This window comes from Atractosteus spatula, chromosome 22 (assembly GCF_055471065.1).
Source record: "Atractosteus spatula isolate fAtrSpa1 chromosome 22, fAtrSpa1.hap1, whole genome shotgun sequence".
Taxonomy (NCBI): domain Eukaryota; kingdom Metazoa; phylum Chordata; class Actinopteri; order Semionotiformes; family Lepisosteidae; genus Atractosteus; species Atractosteus spatula.
In genome coordinates, this window is record NC_142727.1 from 16,056,136 (window position 1) to 16,075,305 (window position 19,170).

Below are 19,170 nucleotides of genomic sequence, written 5' to 3' on the forward strand. Positions count from 1 at the left end.
GAACCTGGGGTGCTGTCTGTGTGGAGTTTGCGTGTTCTCCCTGTATCCGTGTGGGCTTCCTGAAGGTGCGCTAGTTTCCATCCCCGGTTCAAAGACATGCTGGTATGTCAGCTGGGTTCTCGGAAAACTGGCCCTGGTGTGAGTGTGTGTGCCCTGGTGTGATGGACTGGCGTACACAACCTTGAATCAGAAGTGGTTAGAAAATGGGTGGACATGTTCCTTGTACTGATGACCCAAAGATAGCGGTCAGGGAGTTTCAGTCTCTGCTAAGCTTCGTGTTTTTGATATGAGTAAACTTTGTTAGCCTTTTTTCTGGCTCCAGATGTCTGCTCCAATCTCAAAAAGGTTTCACAACCATGGCCCTTCATGTTGCATATGTTTTAATATAAATATGCAAGAGAAATGAAACTTGTCATGTCGACAATTTTGTCCCAAACGTCCATTTATTCTTAGTCCTCAGAGGATTGTGGTTCTTGTCTTCCCCTTTTTCTGGATCACAGAAAATCAGTCACCAATTTCTCTCTCTGCTTTGCAAGCGAAGATCGGACCTGGTGAGTCTTGCCCCTTATTTCATATTGTTTTCTCTTATAACTGCTGGATAATATTAACATTTGACAGCCAACGAGTGTTTTTTTTATTATAATAATGCTGTGCTCGATCAGAGTGCTTACGTTAAGGTTGGATTGTACTGTTGATAGTAAAACTGTACAGTTAATTAAGACTAGAATGCCACTGCTTAGGGCTCATAATGAAGTTTTTCAGTGTATTAAAACGAGATCAGAATCATTTAGTTAAAATATTAATATCCTTTAATAATATTGTTTCTTTTGCAATATCATTATTAAGAACCGAGTTCTTTTGTGGCCGATTATAGATTATAAACCTTGTAACCAGGGATTGAAAGCTTATTTCCTGAATAAAAGTACCCCTAAGAGAGAGTAGAGATCTGCTGTATTGCTGGGATTTTTGTTGAAACTGACAAAGAAGCTCTTTAGAGGTGAAGAATATTTCTGTCATTTTCAAAGCTGCACAACAAATACTGTACGTGTGCGCTTACCCGGAGCCGTTTGTTTTGTTCGAGGAGAATGATAGTGTTGCAGTGGTACAACGGTTTTGGACCCCTGGCCTGCGAGCGAGGAGGGCTGGTTCAGGCTGGTGTGTTCCCAGAGTGATCACCGCTGGTGCAGCGACTGTCTGACTGGCCTCTCTCTGCATCCTTGCAGTCATGTCCCGCTGCTCTCCGGCGGGGCTGGTGCTGGTGTGGCTGGCTGTGCTGCTGCTCTCGGGGCTGTGCCAGGAGCAGGACGGCTGTCGGGTTCACGATGGGACAGCGGGTGAGCCGGGGACCCCAGGACGAGATGCCCGCCCGGGACAGAAGGGACAGAAAGGAGAGCCAGGTATGCAAGGTGCAACAGCCTGTGGCTTTTATTAAACATGAATCTTCTCATACGAAACTGCCCTGCAAAAAGGCACACTAAAATTCCTGAATATAGAAAGAAGATATAAAGGCAATATTCTGAAAGTGTTTTCCAACACCCCTTTGCTTTTACAGCCTTGGCGTCGCTATGCAAAATCCTCCAAAGCCGTCAAAAGCAGTTCTCCTGCCACTGGCTTCTTCCTGAAAGAAGCGCAGATATTGTTGAACGAATTGATTTTATTTCCATTGCTTTGGCCATCCGAAATGGCGGAACAAATCTCTCTAGTGGCTCTCGCAGCTCCTTACAGAACAGCCCCGTCGATTTTCAGCCCAGTGCTCTGATTGAGACACATTCTTTAATGACATAAGTGACCGTGCGTTGTGTTGACATAATGACATAAGTGACCGTGTGTTGCTCATGCAGCTGCATTAATGCAACCCCTGGGGGATTCTAATCTAAAGTGGTTTACAAGGACAGAGTCACGCATCTCCTTCAAGGTGTTTTAATGCACTGATACTGCAGAAAAACAGCATCCACAAATAAGTGACTGCTTGCTCCTCATCTTCTCATATTAATGGTGCTTATGAAACATGAACATTTTCATGGTTCACAGGCACTTACTTAAAGACTGCAGTGGTGAAGTAGCGGTTAATGCACTATATACACAACCTACTCCACACAATCAAAGCAAAAAACCAAAAGGATGAAGAACATCGTATCCAGGGTGGTTTGTGTTTGTGATGGAGCTCTGCTGCTCGTGCTGAAGCCACACCACGAGCTTCTTGTTGAATCACGCAGTGGTGCTCTGGCCCCTCTCTCTCCCCAGCGCCTCAGAGTGACCTCTCCACGGTGACGGGCAGCAAGGGCAGCCAGGGAGACAGGGGACCTCCAGGCCTCATGGGGCCTAAGGGGTACAGGGGCGACCTGGGAGACCTGGGGCCTGGGGGACGCCCCGGCCCGCCCGGACCCAAGGCTGACGCAAGCAGTTCTGTCGAGCTGGACCGCTCGGCCTTCTCCGCGACCCGCACCGTGCCTGGGCTCCCGCGGACGGGCTCGCCCATCGTCTTCGACAACGTCATCAGCAACGTCAACAACGACTACAGCGGAGCCACAGGGCGCTTCAAGTGCTCTGTCGACGGCGTGTACTACTTTGTCTTCCACGCGGTGTCCTCGGGGGACCTCTGCCTGGCCCTGAGAAGCAGCGCCCTCGTCGTGCAGGACGGGGAGAGGCTGGGCTTCTGCGATTACAACTCCGGCGGTCAGGCCCAGGTGCTGTCAGGGGGCGTGGTGCTGCAGCTCAAGAGAAATCAGGAGGTCTGGGTGGAGGCAGTCAGAGAGCAAAACGTCGCCTTTAACAACATCGCCCCGGATTCACCCAGCATCTTCAGCGGCTTCCTGATCTTTTCCACATCCTAGTAGCTGGCAGAAGCTGTGATCCCTGTTGTTGGATCTGTGCTTTATGTATTTTATCTTATAAAATCTGTCTGCCTCTGTGCTATTCTGCTTTTTCTAAGCCCTTCGATGAATTCCACAAGAGATCGCCTAGTACTTCTCCCCTTCAGGAGACCTGCACGCTCTGGTTGATGGATGCCAGCCGTTGTTGTCTCTCGGTTCTGATTCCAGCATCGCTGTCGGAAGCCCAGGGGAAGACATCTACCTGTTCTGCCAAATAAGACGGCCCATTGAAACACAACACACAACCTTTTATCACCACGAGTGAGGAAAACGTTAATCACGTTGAGTCTTCGAAGTTCTCCCAGAGGGTTTGACAGCTGTAACCTTGTTTGTTTTGTGTGGGAGCTTTATCTGATTTTATGATAACTTGTTTTTACAGATAAAAGACAAAGCAGTGCCCTTCATCTGACAGATGTTAAATAATCTGCTTCTCATCATTTGTACACTTTGTTAACAAAGCTCCTTGTGTTTTCTCTCAGAACTTAACATTGCTTGTATTTTAGAATTGCCAGCACGAGATTTTTTTTTATGACCACAATAAAAATAAAAGACTAAAGCTCCTGTGTTTTGTGTGCAATATTTCTGGTTGTTAAGAAGATCAAATCATAGGATGGAGGAATCCTGTGGCCCTGTGTCTGGGTTTAATTCTAGACCTGGGGGGCTGTCTGCATGGAGGTTGCATGTTCTCGCTGTGCTCATGTGGATTTCCTCCAGGTGCTCTGAATTCCTAGCACAGTCCAATAACTTACCGGTAGGTAAGTAGGTTATTTAGCTGCTGAGATAATTGGTCCTGTTGTGAGTGTGTGTGTCTGCCTTGCTATAGCCCAGGGTGTACCACACCTTGTACCCATTGCTTGTTGGGACAGGCTCCAGCACCCCTGCAGCTCTGAATTGGAAGGAAGACGTTTTTAAAGAGATGGATGTGAAAGATGGGTGAAGGCTTTTTCTTATGTTTTTTTTGTTGACAGCTGATAGTATATTCACCTTATTAAATGTGTGGTAAAATATGTAACACCTCAGAGCCTGGACGGAACTGTTGCAGTTATGACTTTGACTTAAAAAAAAAAACAAGAAACTATGTACTGTAAGTGAGAGCTCAGAGGGAGCAAGAATCAGAAGACACCAGGCCCAGGACCTGGGCTGGAGACCCCTACTCTTGAAATGAATTTTGGGAATTTGCCATTCCCTAAAGCTTATATCAATCCCAACTAAGGATCTTTGCAAAATAGCATTTTGCAAAACAATTTCTTTGCCTCAGTTCATGCAGATTCCCTTAGAAGTAATCTCCACCTCAAAGCACTTACAAGGTTGGGGTCATTTGTAAGTATTGCAACAATTCTAACACAGAAACATAGCACGAAAGGAAAAAAATACCACTGTTCGAAAGTGAACTCTGAAAAATCGTAACGTATCTCAGATGAACAGCTCCATCTTTTTTCTTTTTCTGCTTTTTATGCTATTATACGAGAGCAACGTAGTGTAGTAGGTACAGTAAGTCCCTGGACGGATGGCGGGTGTGGGCTCAGTACTGTCGTACAGTACGGTAGCTTGAGGGAGCTGCTTGACCCATTCAGTCCTCCCAGCGGTGTGACTGGGGGCCAGTGTCGACAGTGGACTGGCATCCCATTCAGTTTGCTGCTTGCCGTGGAAATCCGAATGAACACTGTTGTGGCTCGAGTAGAGAGCTGCCCATCGCTACTGAATGAACCAATGTTTGTTTAGAGGTCCAGGTAAAACACAGGTCGCATTTTGTTTTGGAAAGCACCCCCTGATTTTGGGTCCCATGCGATTCCTGCTTCCAAGCACATGGAAAAAAAAAGCAGTCTTTGCAAAGGTAGAGAAAAATAGAAATATTGCTGCACGTGAAGAAATGTTTTGAAATGCAGATGTGAAACCTACAGAGGCTGCAAAACACTCAGACGGCACTTTGTGTGGTTTGGCAGGGCTCCATTCCAGCTCCTTTCCTTTCTCGACTTCCTCTTTGAGCAGCCAGCCAGCAGATGAGACTCGCGAACTGACGCTGTGCCACTTCGCCACGGAATTGTCTCAGTGCTCAATACCATCACACCTGGACACAGACGCCAGCGCGATCCGAACGTAAGTCAAGCATTAAAACTCTCGGATTGCTCAGGTCATATCAGCACTTTTCATAGATCTCGAGGTTTGGGATTAGCTGGAGGGCTGGAAGGTTTATTACAGGCGTACAGTACGTCTTGCTTAGAAGCTAAATTTGATGTCTGCTTTCATTCATAAAAATAAGAGTTTTCAGTGCGTACTCATTGAAACTTGTTTTGAAAAAAATCTGGCTCCACTAAGTTATATAGCAGAACATTTTACTTTGCAGAGGTTGATTTGGATTGGTGTGCGTCAGGTTGTAATTTCTTTTTTTTTTAAGTATTTTTCCGTTTATTAATTGTTTGAAGCTGAAGAAACTGAAAAAACCCAAAAAGTCACAGTGAAAATGAAGAAGACTCATGGATTGGAATCGTTAGTTTTTAACTGAAATGTGGGTGCTTTAAATGTATTGCTATTGCTTGACTGATTCCTTTTTCAGTGATGATTAACAAGGGTCAGTAATAAGCATCAAGAGTTTATAACAAGCAGCACATCAGACGTTATTACAGTGTATGGAAACACGTTTCTTTTAAAGAAGAGTACCGGAGTGAGCCATGAGTAATACAGTAATACCACCGTAATACAAGTTTGCATAGCTGATGAAATCATGAAATGCAACAACTAGAGAGCACTTGAAAATGCAATTAATATAGAGATGCAATGAAATGGATAGCAGAGCAGAAAGCAGTCATCGAGACACAGATAGAGAGTACAGGTTGTAAAACCTCCAGCATGTCTCTTCATGTTTCAGGACCGGGTGCTCTCCACACATTTGCCCTCGTCTGTTGCCAGAGGGTTTTAAACGCACACGCTGCTGTGTGCTTGTGCCGATACAGCTCCAGCGATGCCGGCTCTCTGGGTAGGGCTCGTTGCCCTGGCTCTCTCACCTCTGGTCTTATCCGACACCTGCCCCACCCAGCCCGGGACCCCTGGACTGCCAGGAATTCCTGGGATGCCAGGCCGGGACGGACGAGATGGGGAAAAGGGAGAGAAAGGAGCACCAGGTGAGGACCAAGAGTCTCCACCCGGACTTGAAAGATTTAATTTGTGTCGTGTCCCCCTGAGACGTTGAATATTGTGTTTCAGCCCACGCATATACTTAATTCCAGTATGGTGTTTAGTGCGAATGTTTATGAAAATAGCAGAAGACTGCACACTTTCATTATCTCACTCTCCCGTTTCCTGTGATGTAAAAACTCCTCACAGGTACAGTATTTTCCCCTTTTCTTCTCCACTTTTGAGAAATAAGAGATAAAGGGTCTTGTTTCCCCATTGTGCAGCGTGTGCCTGTGGTGATCACTGGAGAGAAAATTCATCTGTATATAAAATACCTCTCTATTCATAATTCAATCGATTTCAGGGGTAAAAAAGAGATCAGCTTCCTGTGCTTATGTGTTTTATTCATAATCTGCATGTGTCCAGATACGGTTAAGTTTCAGAAAGTTGGTTTCTTCTGCTTTGCTTTATTCTGGGTGAATGTTAACTCCAGTCTTCCCGCAGAAGGAGACTAAACACCTGCAGGTTCTCTTTTGGGAGACGCCAGCTCTCTGCCCCTGGTCTCCTAGGACCCTGGTCTGTCTTGTCATTATTCATATGGAGCTCTGCTGCTCAGACGCAGGGTGACAAATGGCCAAATGATAAAGGTGAAGGCCTTGATTACAGCTATTGATCTGGTCAAAGCCTTATTGCATGGTATGCCTGGATTATCTGTCTGATTATCAGGACAACAGAGGATGACACAGGTGTTGAGTTGTTTAGTTGTGTTTGTGGAAAATGAAAAAATAAATATTGTTTCACAAGCAAAAAGAAAAGAATGTCTCTGAGCACAGCTGGAATATTCTAAAGCTGCCAGTTTGTGCTTTTCACTGCTCTCGGTGACGTGCTGTGTGCAAGCGATCATTGAAAACGGCAGGTTTCTGCATTGTTCCAACTAATTCGAACAGCGTGGCAGGACAAGGGGAGGGTACGCGGTGTGCTCACTGCTCTTCTGTGTCTCAGGTGAGCCGCTCCAGCCCGGGCTGGTGGGTGAGAAGGGACAGAAAGGAGAGCCGGGGCCCCAGGGGGTACCTGGGAAGATTGGCCGCACGGGGCCAAAGGGCCCACAGGGTGCTTTCGGCCCTCCTGGCGAGCCGGGAGAGAAGGGGAAGTCCGGCTACTACGATCTGGCCCTGCAGTCAGCCTTCAGCGTCACACGCCGCACGACTCACCCCCCCAGAGAAGGGGAACCCGTCCTCTTCACCACGGTCATCACCAACATCAACGGGCACTTCGACACCCAGACGGGCAAGTTCCGCTGCAGGATCCCCGGCACCTATTACTTCGTATACCACGCCTCCTCCAAAGACCACCTCTGTGTCAACCTGATGGCGGCGGGCAAGAAGATGGCCAGCTTCTGCGACCACAAGATCAACACATACCAGGTGAACTCGGGCGGGCTGGCCGTGAGGCTCCGGAAAGACGAGGAGGTGTGGCTGGAGACCACCTTGTACAACCAAATGGTTGGGACAGCGGGGAAAGAGAGCGTCTTCTCTGGGTTCCTGCTGTACCCCGAATGAAAGCAGCACCCGTCCATGATGCACAGCGCCCCTGCGTGTATTCAGGGACCTGGTTTCTGATCCATGTTCCTTTTCCTGTTTCCTAAACTGTTTCTTTCTTAATCACATTCTTCTTACGAATACAGCATGTGCATGCTCTGACAATTCAGGGTGGTGATGTTTTATGCATACGTGAAGATCATGTCCCCTACGAGCTCTTTAACAAGCAAAGCCAACAGCCAGCATAAGTAAAATAAGCAAAACCTTTGCATGGTTTCCTTTGTGCTAGTACAGCACTGAAGCAGGTCTTACTCACAACCCCCATCAGCCAGGCTCTTTGGATGAAGAACCGCACAAGGACTTGTGTAAGGTCACACAAAAACACATCTAGGTTCATTTCATCTTATAGTCTGGGACTAAGTGTGCTGTGCTCAAAGTTCAGATTGCTTTTATTGAAAAGGGAAAAAATATCCCAGAATCAAAATGAAAGCTGTGAACTAGGAGGGACTCTTGAGCTATGATTGTACAAGGTTTACACCTTACAATGTCATTGTTTTGTTTCCTTATTAACAGAATGTTGAGATTGGTCGTTTATTGCCATGTGTACCTAGAATCTACTCCCTTTTGTTGTCAAACTGGTCTGTGATTGAGCTGTGCAGCCTCCTGATGCAAAGCCGCTGCCACTATCCCTCTTGCACTTAGGAATGGTCACTGGAGCTTTATTGAAAGAAAACTTTGAAATCTTTGTCTGTGTTGTAAAGGGTTCTGCAAATGTGAGTTGCTATAAGGCTTATCTGAGCAATGGGCAATGGATTTTTTGGTATTCAGTAGTGTGCTGTGCTTTGATGCACCCACTGCAAAATGTATTATTTCTATCTTAAAAAGTGGATGCAATTACAGAATTATTTCTTAGTCTTGGATTCATCAGAGCAATAAAAGCAATCTTTTTACACTGTCTTGGATTCCTGTTTCTTTTTGTATGGTCTAAGAATTTGAACTGTGTAGAAATGAGAGGAAACAGCTGCTTTTTGTTTTTTTCTAAATTGCTACCTGTAAGTGGATAAATCTGTATAGCGACTAGCCCCCAGATCAGAAATAAAATACCAATGCAGTACTCAAGCATTTGTTATGTGATTGTCTGGAGAAGATGTGACTGGTCATCGCTAGCAAACTAGTTATAACTGTCCAAAACGAGTGATGTCATTTTTATATATACACACAATCTCTCTCTCTCACACACACACACACACAAGTGCCAACTATTTCAGAGTTTAGATCTGTGAAGAAATATCTGGATACAATCCAACATCTGGAACCACATCTTTTTAAAATAAAGGGATGTGAAAATTGCTTCAAGAGGCAAAAACGTGCAAGAACTCTTTGGTGTCCCCTGCACATGGAGACACTTGGCTGTGCCTTCATTATCGCTTTTTTTCCATTCACTTCCTCAAATGAACAAGCTTGTTCTCCACTTCTGTGTTTTTAGATCTTTATTTGTCCTGAGCACGTCTTCAAGAGGACCCTGACAGACGAAACCCCTCTCGCGCATCGCTGCACGCACACTGAAGAAGAGGACGATAGGCAAAGGTACAGTACATATCATGCCAAATTTAATTAAATCATTTATTAGTGATACAAAAGGCATCCAGCTGAGGGGTTTAATTAATTTGTAATTACCCGTTCCATTATTACTTAAAAGATGATTCTTACATTGATTTTGTAAGGTGGCATAATCTATGTAAGGAAAAAGGTCATGCCTTTCTTGTTTCTTTTTGTCCTTTTTGTTACAGTATGTCATTCTCTTTTCTAACAGAAATCTGTGCACTGCCATGGAGTTAAAACGACTTCATTGGCCCCTGAGAGAAAGCAGGTTTCTGTCAGCTAGTAGCCTCATCAACATTTCCAGTTTGTAAAAGAACACAAATCTTAATGCTTCAGTTTTTGAGATCTAGATTTTTATTGATCCATTTTCCTTAGACGTTTGTTGCTGAAAAAGCACTTTGAACTCTGATCAGTAGGAGTCGGGATCCTGTTCTCTCAGCTCTTGTGTTCTTTTTGCGCGGACTGGAAGGAAGAGTTTTACAGCCCGAGACCCAGGTTGATTTCCGCTTCTCGCCCAGGCCTGCGACATCATGGCATGTAAGGCAGTGGTCCTGGTCATCGTCCTGACCTCCACCGTGACGTTATCAGCGGCAGACACCTGCAGCAAATACCGCGGCTATCCCGGAATCCCGGGAAAGCCAGGAGCTCACGGCGCCCATGGGAAAGATGGGGTCCCAGGGGAGAAGGGAGAAAAAGGTACCTGAGGCAGAGCAGCAGTTGTAATGAATTGTAATGCGGGCAATGGCTAATGTTGCCACGCTCTAATAAGATCGCTCTCCCTCAAGAACGGTTGTGCTGCAGCAGAAGTATAAGGAGTAAATGTGAGGGCAGAGGAAAAGAGCACAAGCCGGGGGGAATTCAGCAGTATGCAGCAGAGGTACGAGAAGAATTTGCCTTCTCCGTCCCTCCTTGATGCAATTGCAATGAATGCTCAAGCGATATCCATGCTCTTGGAAAGCTACTTTTTCTTACACATTCCTGATATCCCTCTTCGATCGTTTCTCAGCTCAAGACTGGCTCAGCAAATGTTTTCAAGGAAACCTTGATCTCGCGAGAGCTTGCGGCTGCCCCAGGCGAATTCTTCTCATTCTTTTACTCTCCCCTAATTATTTATTATGCCAGATGCTATTCTTTTGTCTCATAATAATAATTGAATTTCCATTAGTAATTATCGATCTCATCTCTATGATTTCTGTTTGAATCCGAGGCCCGTGGCAGGGCTGTCTTCTACAGAACAGGATTCAGCATCTCTGCCATGTCGCACTTGCACAGGTGATGACGGGCGCCTTGTGAAGGGACAGAAGGGGGAGCCGGGTCCCATGGGGAGCCCAGGGAGGGCTGGCCTGCAGGGGGACCCCGGGGAACAGGGGCTGCCGGGGCCAGCGGGCCCCAAGGGGGCGATGGGGTCCCCCGTGGCCATCAACACCACGGAGAAGTCGGTTTTCTCCTTCGGCAAGACCTCCAACATGCCGCCGAGGAGCTATCAGCCCATCCGGTTCGAGAGGGCCAACCTTGCTGGGGACCCCCTGCTGGGGGGCAGGTTCACCTGCGAGGTGAAGGGCACGTACTATTTCACCTACCACGTCACCGCGCGGGGGCCCGTCTGCGTCGGCATCCACAAGGGCGCTGACAGGGTGGTGGTCTTCTGCGACTCCGTGTACCAGGGCTACCTGGTGACCTCGGGCTCCGTGGTGCTCCAGCTGGACAAGGGCGACGTCGTCTCCCTGCAGCCCACCGAGAAGAATTCTGTCCTGGGTTCGGATGGAGCTGACAGTATCTTTACAGGCTTTCTGCTTTTCCCCATGAAATAGCGGGGCCCCCCACCCTCCGTGGAAACAAAGGTGTTGGAAACTGCCCCGAAAACCTGCAGACTGTCACATTAACAACTCTTTCACTCTGCTCTTGTTCCTCTTGTGCCATGGGGCTGCAGATTATCTTTCTGATGGATGCATCATAAAGTAGGTTAAGTAGATTCATTTTGTTTTCAAAAAGGAACCAGGAATGTGTCCATCTTTGGTGAAAAGACAAGGTGAAACACACTGTGCCTGCTTTGCTCTCTGTTCAAGCCATCTGTTTTTTAATCCACACCGTAATCTCAGTCCTAAAACAATATTTCATACTGTGTTTACTAAACTTTTTTGTCTAGATTGGCATTGTTAGAGAAAATGCGTGCATAGAGAATTAGAGTTTCAGCTGCAAAGACATGCTTTTGCAAGTAAATGACAACACTGTGTATTTATTAGCATGTCAAAATGCAAAACAATTACCGGTACATGAAAATCTGATTTACACCACTTGTATGATGGGAATGCAAACAAGTGAAAACTAACAAAGGGAACCTTTATTCAACTGAAATAAAGTTAAATATAACTTTTAAATATAGAAGTTAATAACTTTTGACGTTTGGATACATACTTAAAGGTAAATATTGTGTGAAATGTGTACAGTTTTGCTCTGTTGAAGTTGTTTAACAGCCCTGCTTCTTTACGAAACATTGAAATACAAATAAAAAGGACACAAATCTCTGCTTATCGTGAGAAGTTTATTCACTGTGCCTTGAACCCCCCCATAATCCTTTTACGCCTGGAGTTACACACAGTTCACCATCCCGAAGAGGTGTGTCTGTCTTGCACTCAAGAGCCGTGACCTTCATCAACTCCCACCACCATGGTAGAAACACAAACCAGAGGGCACAAGAGGAAGCTGTAGTACAGAAGATTTAAAACCAAGAACAGGAGGCATGTCTTTACCCAAAGAGTAATGGGAGCATGGAACAAGCTACCCAGCCATGTTGATCTTTGCATCGATGGGCTAGATGGGTTGAACGTCTTCCTGTCGTTTGTAGTGTTGATGAAGGTCTCGGCCATCTTTGTCCTGGCCCTACACGGCCTGCGATTCGGCTGCGTCGGGGTTGCGCAGTTTGCGGATGACCTGCGCCAGCATGCGGTTGCACAGGGCAGCGTAGGGATTGAGGAGCACGGCCTGCTGCCTGGCGAAGGGGCTGCCCAGGGCGGCCGCCCTCTGGAAGTCCTCTGCAGCCTCCTTGTCGCGCCCCGCCAGCCTGTGCAGCAGCCCCCTCTGAACCAGAGCCTGGCACCCCGCGCGCCCGGCGGCCCCGCTCAGAGAGACGGCGCGGTCCAGATCCTCCCGCGCTCCTGCGGGAGGAAGAGCAGGAAACGGGGAGCAGGGGGAAACACAGGATCAAGGGGTTAATCCAGTCCTCTGTGAACGGCTGCCCAGTGTGGCTCTGCACACACCAGGTCTTTTTAAACCCGCGGAAAAACAAAGAGCTGGGTCAAGTGAAACAGAGAGATACTGGTGAACTGATTAGGGTACAGCTGGGCAGAAGGCCTGTAGGTATACCAGCCCTCCAGAACAAGCATGTGATAGCCTGATACATGTGAATAAAGGGGGAGGTTAGACTGCAATAGGATTCTGCTCGGATCATTAGTCTCACTGGAAACTAGGTGCTCGTGGATCCTGACTGAACCGCTCCTGTCACTTCTAGATCTGGAGAGCAGGGATGATTCCTGGATCCCCCAGAGTCATACAGCAATATCACTCAACATATTATTGTTTCACACACTTGTGATTGCTTGCATAAAGAACTACCTTCTAAAATGTAAAAGTCCCGTGCTTATGCTTATGTGAGGCACGTCTCAGATTGCAACTCTGTAGGGCAGAATTTAATTTAAACTAACAAGGAAAATAATAGGACATAAGCCTGAATTTCCTACAAGTTTAGCCAACAATTTTAGAGTCTGTCTGCTCTTATAAGCATTGATGTGGCTCCCCCTAGTGATCAGCCATCCTAGTGCGTCTCTGCATATTTTCTTGACTATGCTTTCGCCTAGATCATTTAAAGAAACATTTATACCACATAATTTCTGTAGTGTTCTAGTGCTGATTTGCTGTAAGAGACAGAGCTCACCTAATCCTCCAACATGAACGGTAAAAATCAGAGGTACCTGCTCCTCATTCTTTACCATTTCTGTACAATCTTAGACCTGGAACCTGGTGCGTTCAGTTCTGAGTTTTTCATGTGTGAGTTTTTCAGCTGGTGGTCAGTGTTATACTGGGGATCCAGCAGCTGTGAAGCAGTTTGTTGCTGGGGCTGATGTGTGTCAAAAAGGCCAAATGTATGCAAAGACACCCTCTGCTGGTGGAGGCTGGGGTCTCCTGCTCTCAGACACTAGACGTGAGACTGTGCAAGACGGCAGTACCGGCGGTGTCCCCCTGGATCCGTCGGGCCTGGGCGCGGTTGTTATAAGCCGAGGATCTCAGGGGCAGCAGCGCGATGGCCTGGTCGAAGAGCTCCAGCGCGGCGCCCAGATCCCCGCGCTCCGCCGCCGACACCCCCTGCCACTCCAGCCCTCGCACCCGCGCCAGGGGCTCCGCATCGAAGCGTTCGTCTGCAGGAGGAGACAGAGAGAGCCGGTCTGAGTGGGACAGAGGAGAGTGACAGGGCCTGGGGGGGAAACTGGAGGTCAGTCCCAGGGTGGAGAAAAAGGGTGCTGCCATTTCATTCAACACGCACGGCTCTGGAGCAAAACAAGATGCCCAGCAGAGCTGCTACTCTCCCCTGCTTTGAGAGAAAAGAGGCTACGAACATCCTGCTTGACGTGAGCAAACATCAAAAGTGATGATGAAGGGTGGATTGAGAGAAATAACAGGAGGAGATACAGTGTAATATGAGAAAGTCAGCAAACGTAAAGAGGCCATTTAGCTCATCTAACCAGTCTGCTATTGAGAAGCTCATGAAGCTGTTAAGTTTGTTGCTAGAAGGAGAGCAGGCAAGGTCACGCTATGAAAAAAGAGGCTGAAGGAAGCTGTGAGATAAATGTGGCAGATGAAGGAGAGGTGATTTAACTGAGAGGTTTTCAGGACAGATGATGAGGAAGTGGGGCAAAATTAAAACCAGAACAAAAATGTACTATTGTGCTCAGTATCCTAATTAATTTGTTCTTTTGTGTGTGGTTTTCAGATTTTGAAAACATTTTTCTGATTATTGAAAGTTTTTAACTGATAACTGAACTGACAGAAACTTAATGAGAGACCCAGAATGACAGAAATAAAGAAAAGCATAGCATGGAAAGGAATTTCAGAAGTATTGTTTGTGACAGCATTGAACATTTTGCACATCAAATTCTATTGAATAAAAATCTTCAGAAATACACCGTGCGTGATCTATCCTTGTAGAGGAATAACTGAATAAAATGGTAATAGTCTTAAAGGAAAATCACAAATAAAGATTAATTTTACCATCATCCTTCAGCTCTTCCTCGTTTAAGCAAGGCAAGTCTCCAAAAGGGCTGGCAGGACTGAATATAGCCTCCAGGACAGCCTTGTCATTGGCAGTGGCCATTAATTACAATCGCAGATGGAATCCAGTGGATCGTAGAACATGTAAGACACAAAATGTGAGAACTTTGATTTCAGCAGAGGCTAAAAGTTTGCCCACCTCTCTCAATATTCCTCCAACCAATCAGGGAGGGGGTGGAGCTGTGGCACGTGGACTTTGGAATAGCTCCTGGGAGCTCACATCTGTTCCTGCTTACTGCTGCACAGCCAGCCTCAGGGCTGTTACACAAACTGCTCCAGTGGAGCAGCTGCTAAGAACACCATCCTGCAGAATTACACCAGAGTCTGCGTAACTGTCTTGAAATATTGTCTTAAAACATTGGTGTATTTTTCCATGCAGACAGCAAGAGGACAGGTGACTTACAACAGTCTTTATGTGTGCTTCTGAAAAGGAAAGGTTGTCCTTCTGTTTATTTGTAGTTCATAGATGCCCCATATGAATTATTGCAGCACACTAATAAAACAATACATTTAACGTCTCTTTAACTTTATATTTAAATAAAAGCATGTTCGTGAACTTACATACTATTTATTTAGTGTTTTATCTTAAATTTAAGTTTGTTATATACTTTTTCAGTTCACTCAACATGAAACATTGCTGTATTTTCTTTGGCAGAAATGTTATCGATAGACTCCGAGCTTTAACAAACACACTGAGTAAGAATCAATTTCCGATTACAGATTATAGTTATTATAGTTACAAGGCTAAGCATCCTTGCTAATATCATAGTTTATATGTACATTTCGATTTTAAAGACTTTTTTTTTCCTTTTGATCTTTGTTAACAATTGTTATCCTTTGAAAGTAGAAGCGGAGTTTTGATACTTTGGGCAGTATTTCTCCTAGTCAAGTCGGACACTACTCTGAGACTCTGGGGAAAGCAGACCTGTCACAGTGTGTTTCATCAGTTCTAAGAGTCAACTACAGGTACAGCTGACATGCCACTAGAGGTAGCTATATGAATGCTTATCTTTGTAAATAATTAGTGGGGGACTAAAGTTTTAATATAGAATTATTGCTTAATTGGTGAAGGGTTTAGAATTTCACATTCTCACAAGGGTGCAATCAAGTTTTGTTTGGTATATACAGGGTGTGCACAGTACTAGTGGTAGTTCGATATTTTTCTGAAGGTGGGTTTTCTGTTTGCCCTGCACTCTTCATGTTGATCAGTCATTGTGCTTGTGGAAGTCTTGGTAAGAGTAGGGCCTCTCACACGTTTTTGGTCCTTAGGCAGAAAACGTTTGGACCGTGACGGTTTCAGCCTGCTGCTCGACAAAGTTTGTGATGAACCTGGAGATGGGCTCAAGGGAGGATTTAGGGAAGTCTGAGGGGCGTACAGTCTGCGGTTTGTGTGCTGTTTTGGGAGTTGGAGGTGGAGAAGATAAGCAGCCCGGTACTGTATGTGCATCCAGAACTGTCCTGCAGTTTGGGGTCCTGACGAGCCCCGTGATCCTCGAAGGACACGCGGCAGTTCTCCGAGAGCAGGCCGTTCGTCTTGCTGTCCGGCGTTGAGGAGGCCGGACAGCCCCTGATGTGGCTCCCAGCACACCGACCGCAGCGTGATCGACTCCTGACGAGCCACAGCTCTTCTCTACCGGGTGACTTTTTGAGTGTGTGTGTGTGTGTGTGTGTGTGTGTGTGTGTGTGTGTGTGTGCCCTTTATTTTTATCCCGCCTCAAAAGAAGTCAGGGCTTTAATGTTTTGGGGGGTTAACCCCTGTTTGACCTGAATCAAGGCAGCATCTAGACGTTTATTATTGTCGTCTCTACCAGTTTTTTAACCCTCGCTCGGGCCTTCACTGCTTGCCTGGGCACAGCTGGGTGTGCCTCGTGAGGCAGCAGCAGGAGGCTGCCTCGGCCTGGGCGGGCGTCTGTTTGGGCCGGTCCTCTCTTCTCTCTCTTCCTTCTTGCCGGTGGGCCAGCATGACGGCGACCGAGGCTGCTGCTCTGTGACAGTGGCAGTGACAAAAACACACTGAGACCTGAGCTTTAGTTTATAATGGACAATACAAGGCGTACAGGATATTGGGATATGGAGATATGTGAAAATCACTTTGACTCCCCTTATACAACTCTTTCTACTTATAAGTAATTGCCAGGCACTCCTGGATTGTTCTCTCTCTCTCTATAGTTTCGCAACACATCTGCAAAGATAATCAACACAGAGTGAGTGAACCTATTTCCCACTACTTTAAACTCTGAGTAACTTCATGTTTAACCCACAACGTTCAGTTCTCAGACTCTATTATGCCATTGAAAAATCGTCTTGAAACAGGCAAAATAATAAAAAACTGTCCGGAAAAAATGAATGACCAAAGTATTTCATGAGTTACTACTGTACATGAAAACCAAGCGATCTGGATAATAAAAGTATAATCTGTCAATGTTGGTGTTGCTGTAGAAGTAATAAGAGTTGGAAGTAATCTCTGCTTTTTTTCCCTGGGTGGTCTGGTGGCTCTGGGGGCAACACAACTGACTACTCATGCAGTTTTGAGAAACTCTGTAGAGGTGCTTGTAGCAGCTGGCTATTCTGTATTGCACTGGCCATTAGGAGGTGCGATGCCAGCTTGGCAATGGGACACATCTTCACAGTGTGCATGTACTCTAGCTCTGAGCTGCAAAGCAATGAATCAGACGACTGTCACGCAAAGAACAAACACCTTGTTTCTTTTCTTCAATCGTCCCCAGTAGCTCTTCTGGCATTTAAAGTCAAACACACATTCAGTCCGCTCACCCAGGGTAGTATGAAAGAGGAGGCAAACCTGGTGATGAAGCACCAGAGACCTGCAGGGTTTAAGGGCCTCTGTAAGTCTATATCTATACTAAAGCTGAAAGGCTCATTGAAATCGTTAAGACAATTTCGCAGTGGACAACAGCATCCAAGAACGGGATGCTTTGTGGATGTTTAAAACACTTGGTGAGAGAAGTCTGGCTTAGCCAGCCTCCTGGCCACAGAGTGAGGAGGCTCCAACCCCACTCAGACAGGAGAGGATGGCTGAGACAAATACAAGTTCAGCTTATGGAGCTGGATTACTGATGATGCTGATTGCTGTAGGTGCAGCTGTGTGAGACTGACTTGCGTGTGTTATCCCTCCCAAACTGCACTTAATAACTTTCATTAAGCAGAATGAATACCAGAAGAATGGCTACCTAACCCTGCAACAGTGTGTTCTCGCTGTACTGATTTTTAAACGGGCTTAGAAACATGTCAGTGGAGACAGGAATTGTCAGATGAACAACAAAACTAATTTAAAAACCTACAGTATATTTCAGGGTGCAGAGATTTAAAAGAAAAAAAAAACTTGCTGCAGCTGATAAACCAGTCTTAAAAAGAATTACTCTGAAGAAGCTTTGAAGATCCGCAACTGATCTTTCTTTAATAACATGAAAAAGAATAATAAAAGGTCTGTTACACTCCATCGTTGCCACCTGAAAACAAACATAACATGGTAAGAATGTAAAGTAATAGCATACCTAATATTAAACATTATAGTTAATATGTGGTATGACTTCCAAACTGTTCTGGAGTCTGAACGAGCAAATTTAAATGCAGAGAATCTAAGAGAAAAAGTGGTTTTTTTTTGTCTACAGCTCATGAATCTCCTGAGCTAGGTGAAAACTGTCAAGACAAAACAAACAAACAAATGAACTCCCATGAGAGGGACAGTATAACAACGGTGAAAGGCACTAAAACGCGGAACAGCTGAACAAAGACCATGGACGATTTCAATAAAAGCAAAATGCGAAGTAAATAAGAATAATCTGGGGGGGAAATGATGATTATATCAATCGTAAATGTCACATTATATGTTGCAAACGTTTCCCCTGAAGTTTGTTCCTAGGGAGTGTCCGTCTGTACTGTATATGATAGCTACCAGTGCTTTTAAACTGGCGTCTGGGGGTGTCGGTTGTCAAGGCTGCAGCCGCGACCGATACAGCAAGCACCGAATTGGAAGCACGGGCCTCCAGCAGCTATGAAGTCGGAATACAAGTTTAAATTCATGTTATCAAGCTAATGTGCCGCGCAGTAGTCACATCCCGGACTATACTGTCCATGCCCGAGATGTTTCTACGAGATGTTAAGTGATTGGAAGGAAAGGTAAGACTCTTAATAAGAGCAGTGCGGGTAATCGGATGAAACGGCTACACGGGTCTCCTCAATTTGCAGCCCAGATTAAGAGAAAGTGTATTGCATCTCTCCACAATACGGTGCATTACTCCTGACCAATCGAAACTACGAACTGAGATCAAAGCAATCGCGTTTGCAGATCAGACCATTTGATCTCCTCTTCTGGAAACTCACGCGGCTTAAAAACGGTAATGTGTATTTTTTCACAATAAAAGGTATCAGCTTGTAACCTAAGCGTTTTCCTCCCAGTTTGTCTTAACCCAGTGCACCTCGCACTGTGCCTGCACTTTCGTTTGCTTTGAAGGCTATTGCATGAAGGACTCGCATGCAACACTGCAACCGAATGAGTAAAAACATATTCGCGTTTTGCGAGTCTTCAGACTCGTGTGGTTGATTAACATTGCAAGAAATATACTAAATATACTCATTCCTACATAAAAAAACAACCTGGCCGAGTGTTACAGCAGTGTATGGTGTGCTCCTGAAGCACGAAGAAAATGTTACTGTAAACGTAAACATTTATGTTTTGCGAGTCTTCAAACTCGTGTGGTTGACTA

General features: G+C 45.7%; 4 protein-coding genes across 6 annotated transcripts; 3 read left to right on the forward strand and 1 right to left on the reverse strand.

Annotated features, from left to right (window-relative positions):
* The first annotated feature begins 440 nt into the window (after nucleotides 1-440).
* Nucleotides 441-3,429, forward strand: c1qa (complement C1q A chain). Of its 2 annotated transcripts, none has more exons than XM_088939639.1 (3): nucleotides 441-551; nucleotides 1,085-1,397; nucleotides 2,245-3,429. In XM_088939639.1, the coding sequence occupies exons 2-3, from the start codon at nucleotides 1,226-1,228 to the stop codon at nucleotides 2,832-2,834; spliced, it is 762 nt and encodes a 253-aa protein (XP_088795765.1). In that variant the 5' UTR covers nucleotides 441-551; nucleotides 1,085-1,225; the 3' UTR covers nucleotides 2,835-3,429. The 2 variants fall into 2 exon arrangements, with proteins under 2 accessions (XP_088795765.1, XP_088795764.1); XM_088939638.1 differs by having other exon boundaries at nucleotides 1,224-1,397.
* A 1,420-nt stretch (nucleotides 3,430-4,849) lies between these two features.
* Nucleotides 4,850-8,478, forward strand: c1qc (complement C1q C chain). Of its 2 annotated transcripts, none has more exons than XM_088939409.1 (3): nucleotides 4,850-4,970; nucleotides 5,740-5,992; nucleotides 6,987-8,478. In XM_088939409.1, the coding sequence occupies exons 2-3, from the start codon at nucleotides 5,833-5,835 to the stop codon at nucleotides 7,541-7,543; spliced, it is 717 nt and encodes a 238-aa protein (XP_088795535.1). In that variant the 5' UTR covers nucleotides 4,850-4,970; nucleotides 5,740-5,832; the 3' UTR covers nucleotides 7,544-8,478. The 2 variants fall into 2 exon arrangements, with proteins under 2 accessions (XP_088795535.1, XP_088795536.1); XM_088939410.1 differs by having other exon boundaries at nucleotides 4,851-4,970; nucleotides 5,825-5,992.
* A 533-nt stretch (nucleotides 8,479-9,011) lies between these two features.
* On the forward strand, nucleotides 9,012-11,652 carry c1qb (complement C1q B chain). Its single transcript, XM_088939411.1, has 3 exons — nucleotides 9,012-9,109; nucleotides 9,643-9,820; nucleotides 10,397-11,652. Exons 2-3 carry the CDS (start codon nucleotides 9,655-9,657, stop codon nucleotides 10,933-10,935), a joined length of 705 nt encoding a protein of 234 aa, XP_088795537.1. The 5' UTR covers nucleotides 9,012-9,109; nucleotides 9,643-9,654; the 3' UTR covers nucleotides 10,936-11,652.
* Nucleotides 11,650-14,541, reverse strand: ttc36 (tetratricopeptide repeat domain 36). Its single transcript, XM_088939412.1, has 3 exons — nucleotides 14,387-14,541; nucleotides 13,348-13,536; nucleotides 11,650-12,279 (listed from the first exon to the last, which is right to left on the reverse strand). The coding sequence occupies exons 1-3, from the start codon at nucleotides 14,487-14,489 to the stop codon at nucleotides 12,005-12,007; spliced, it is 567 nt and encodes a 188-aa protein (XP_088795538.1). The 5' UTR covers nucleotides 14,490-14,541; the 3' UTR covers nucleotides 11,650-12,004.
* Between the last annotated feature and the right edge of the window lie 4,629 nt (nucleotides 14,542-19,170).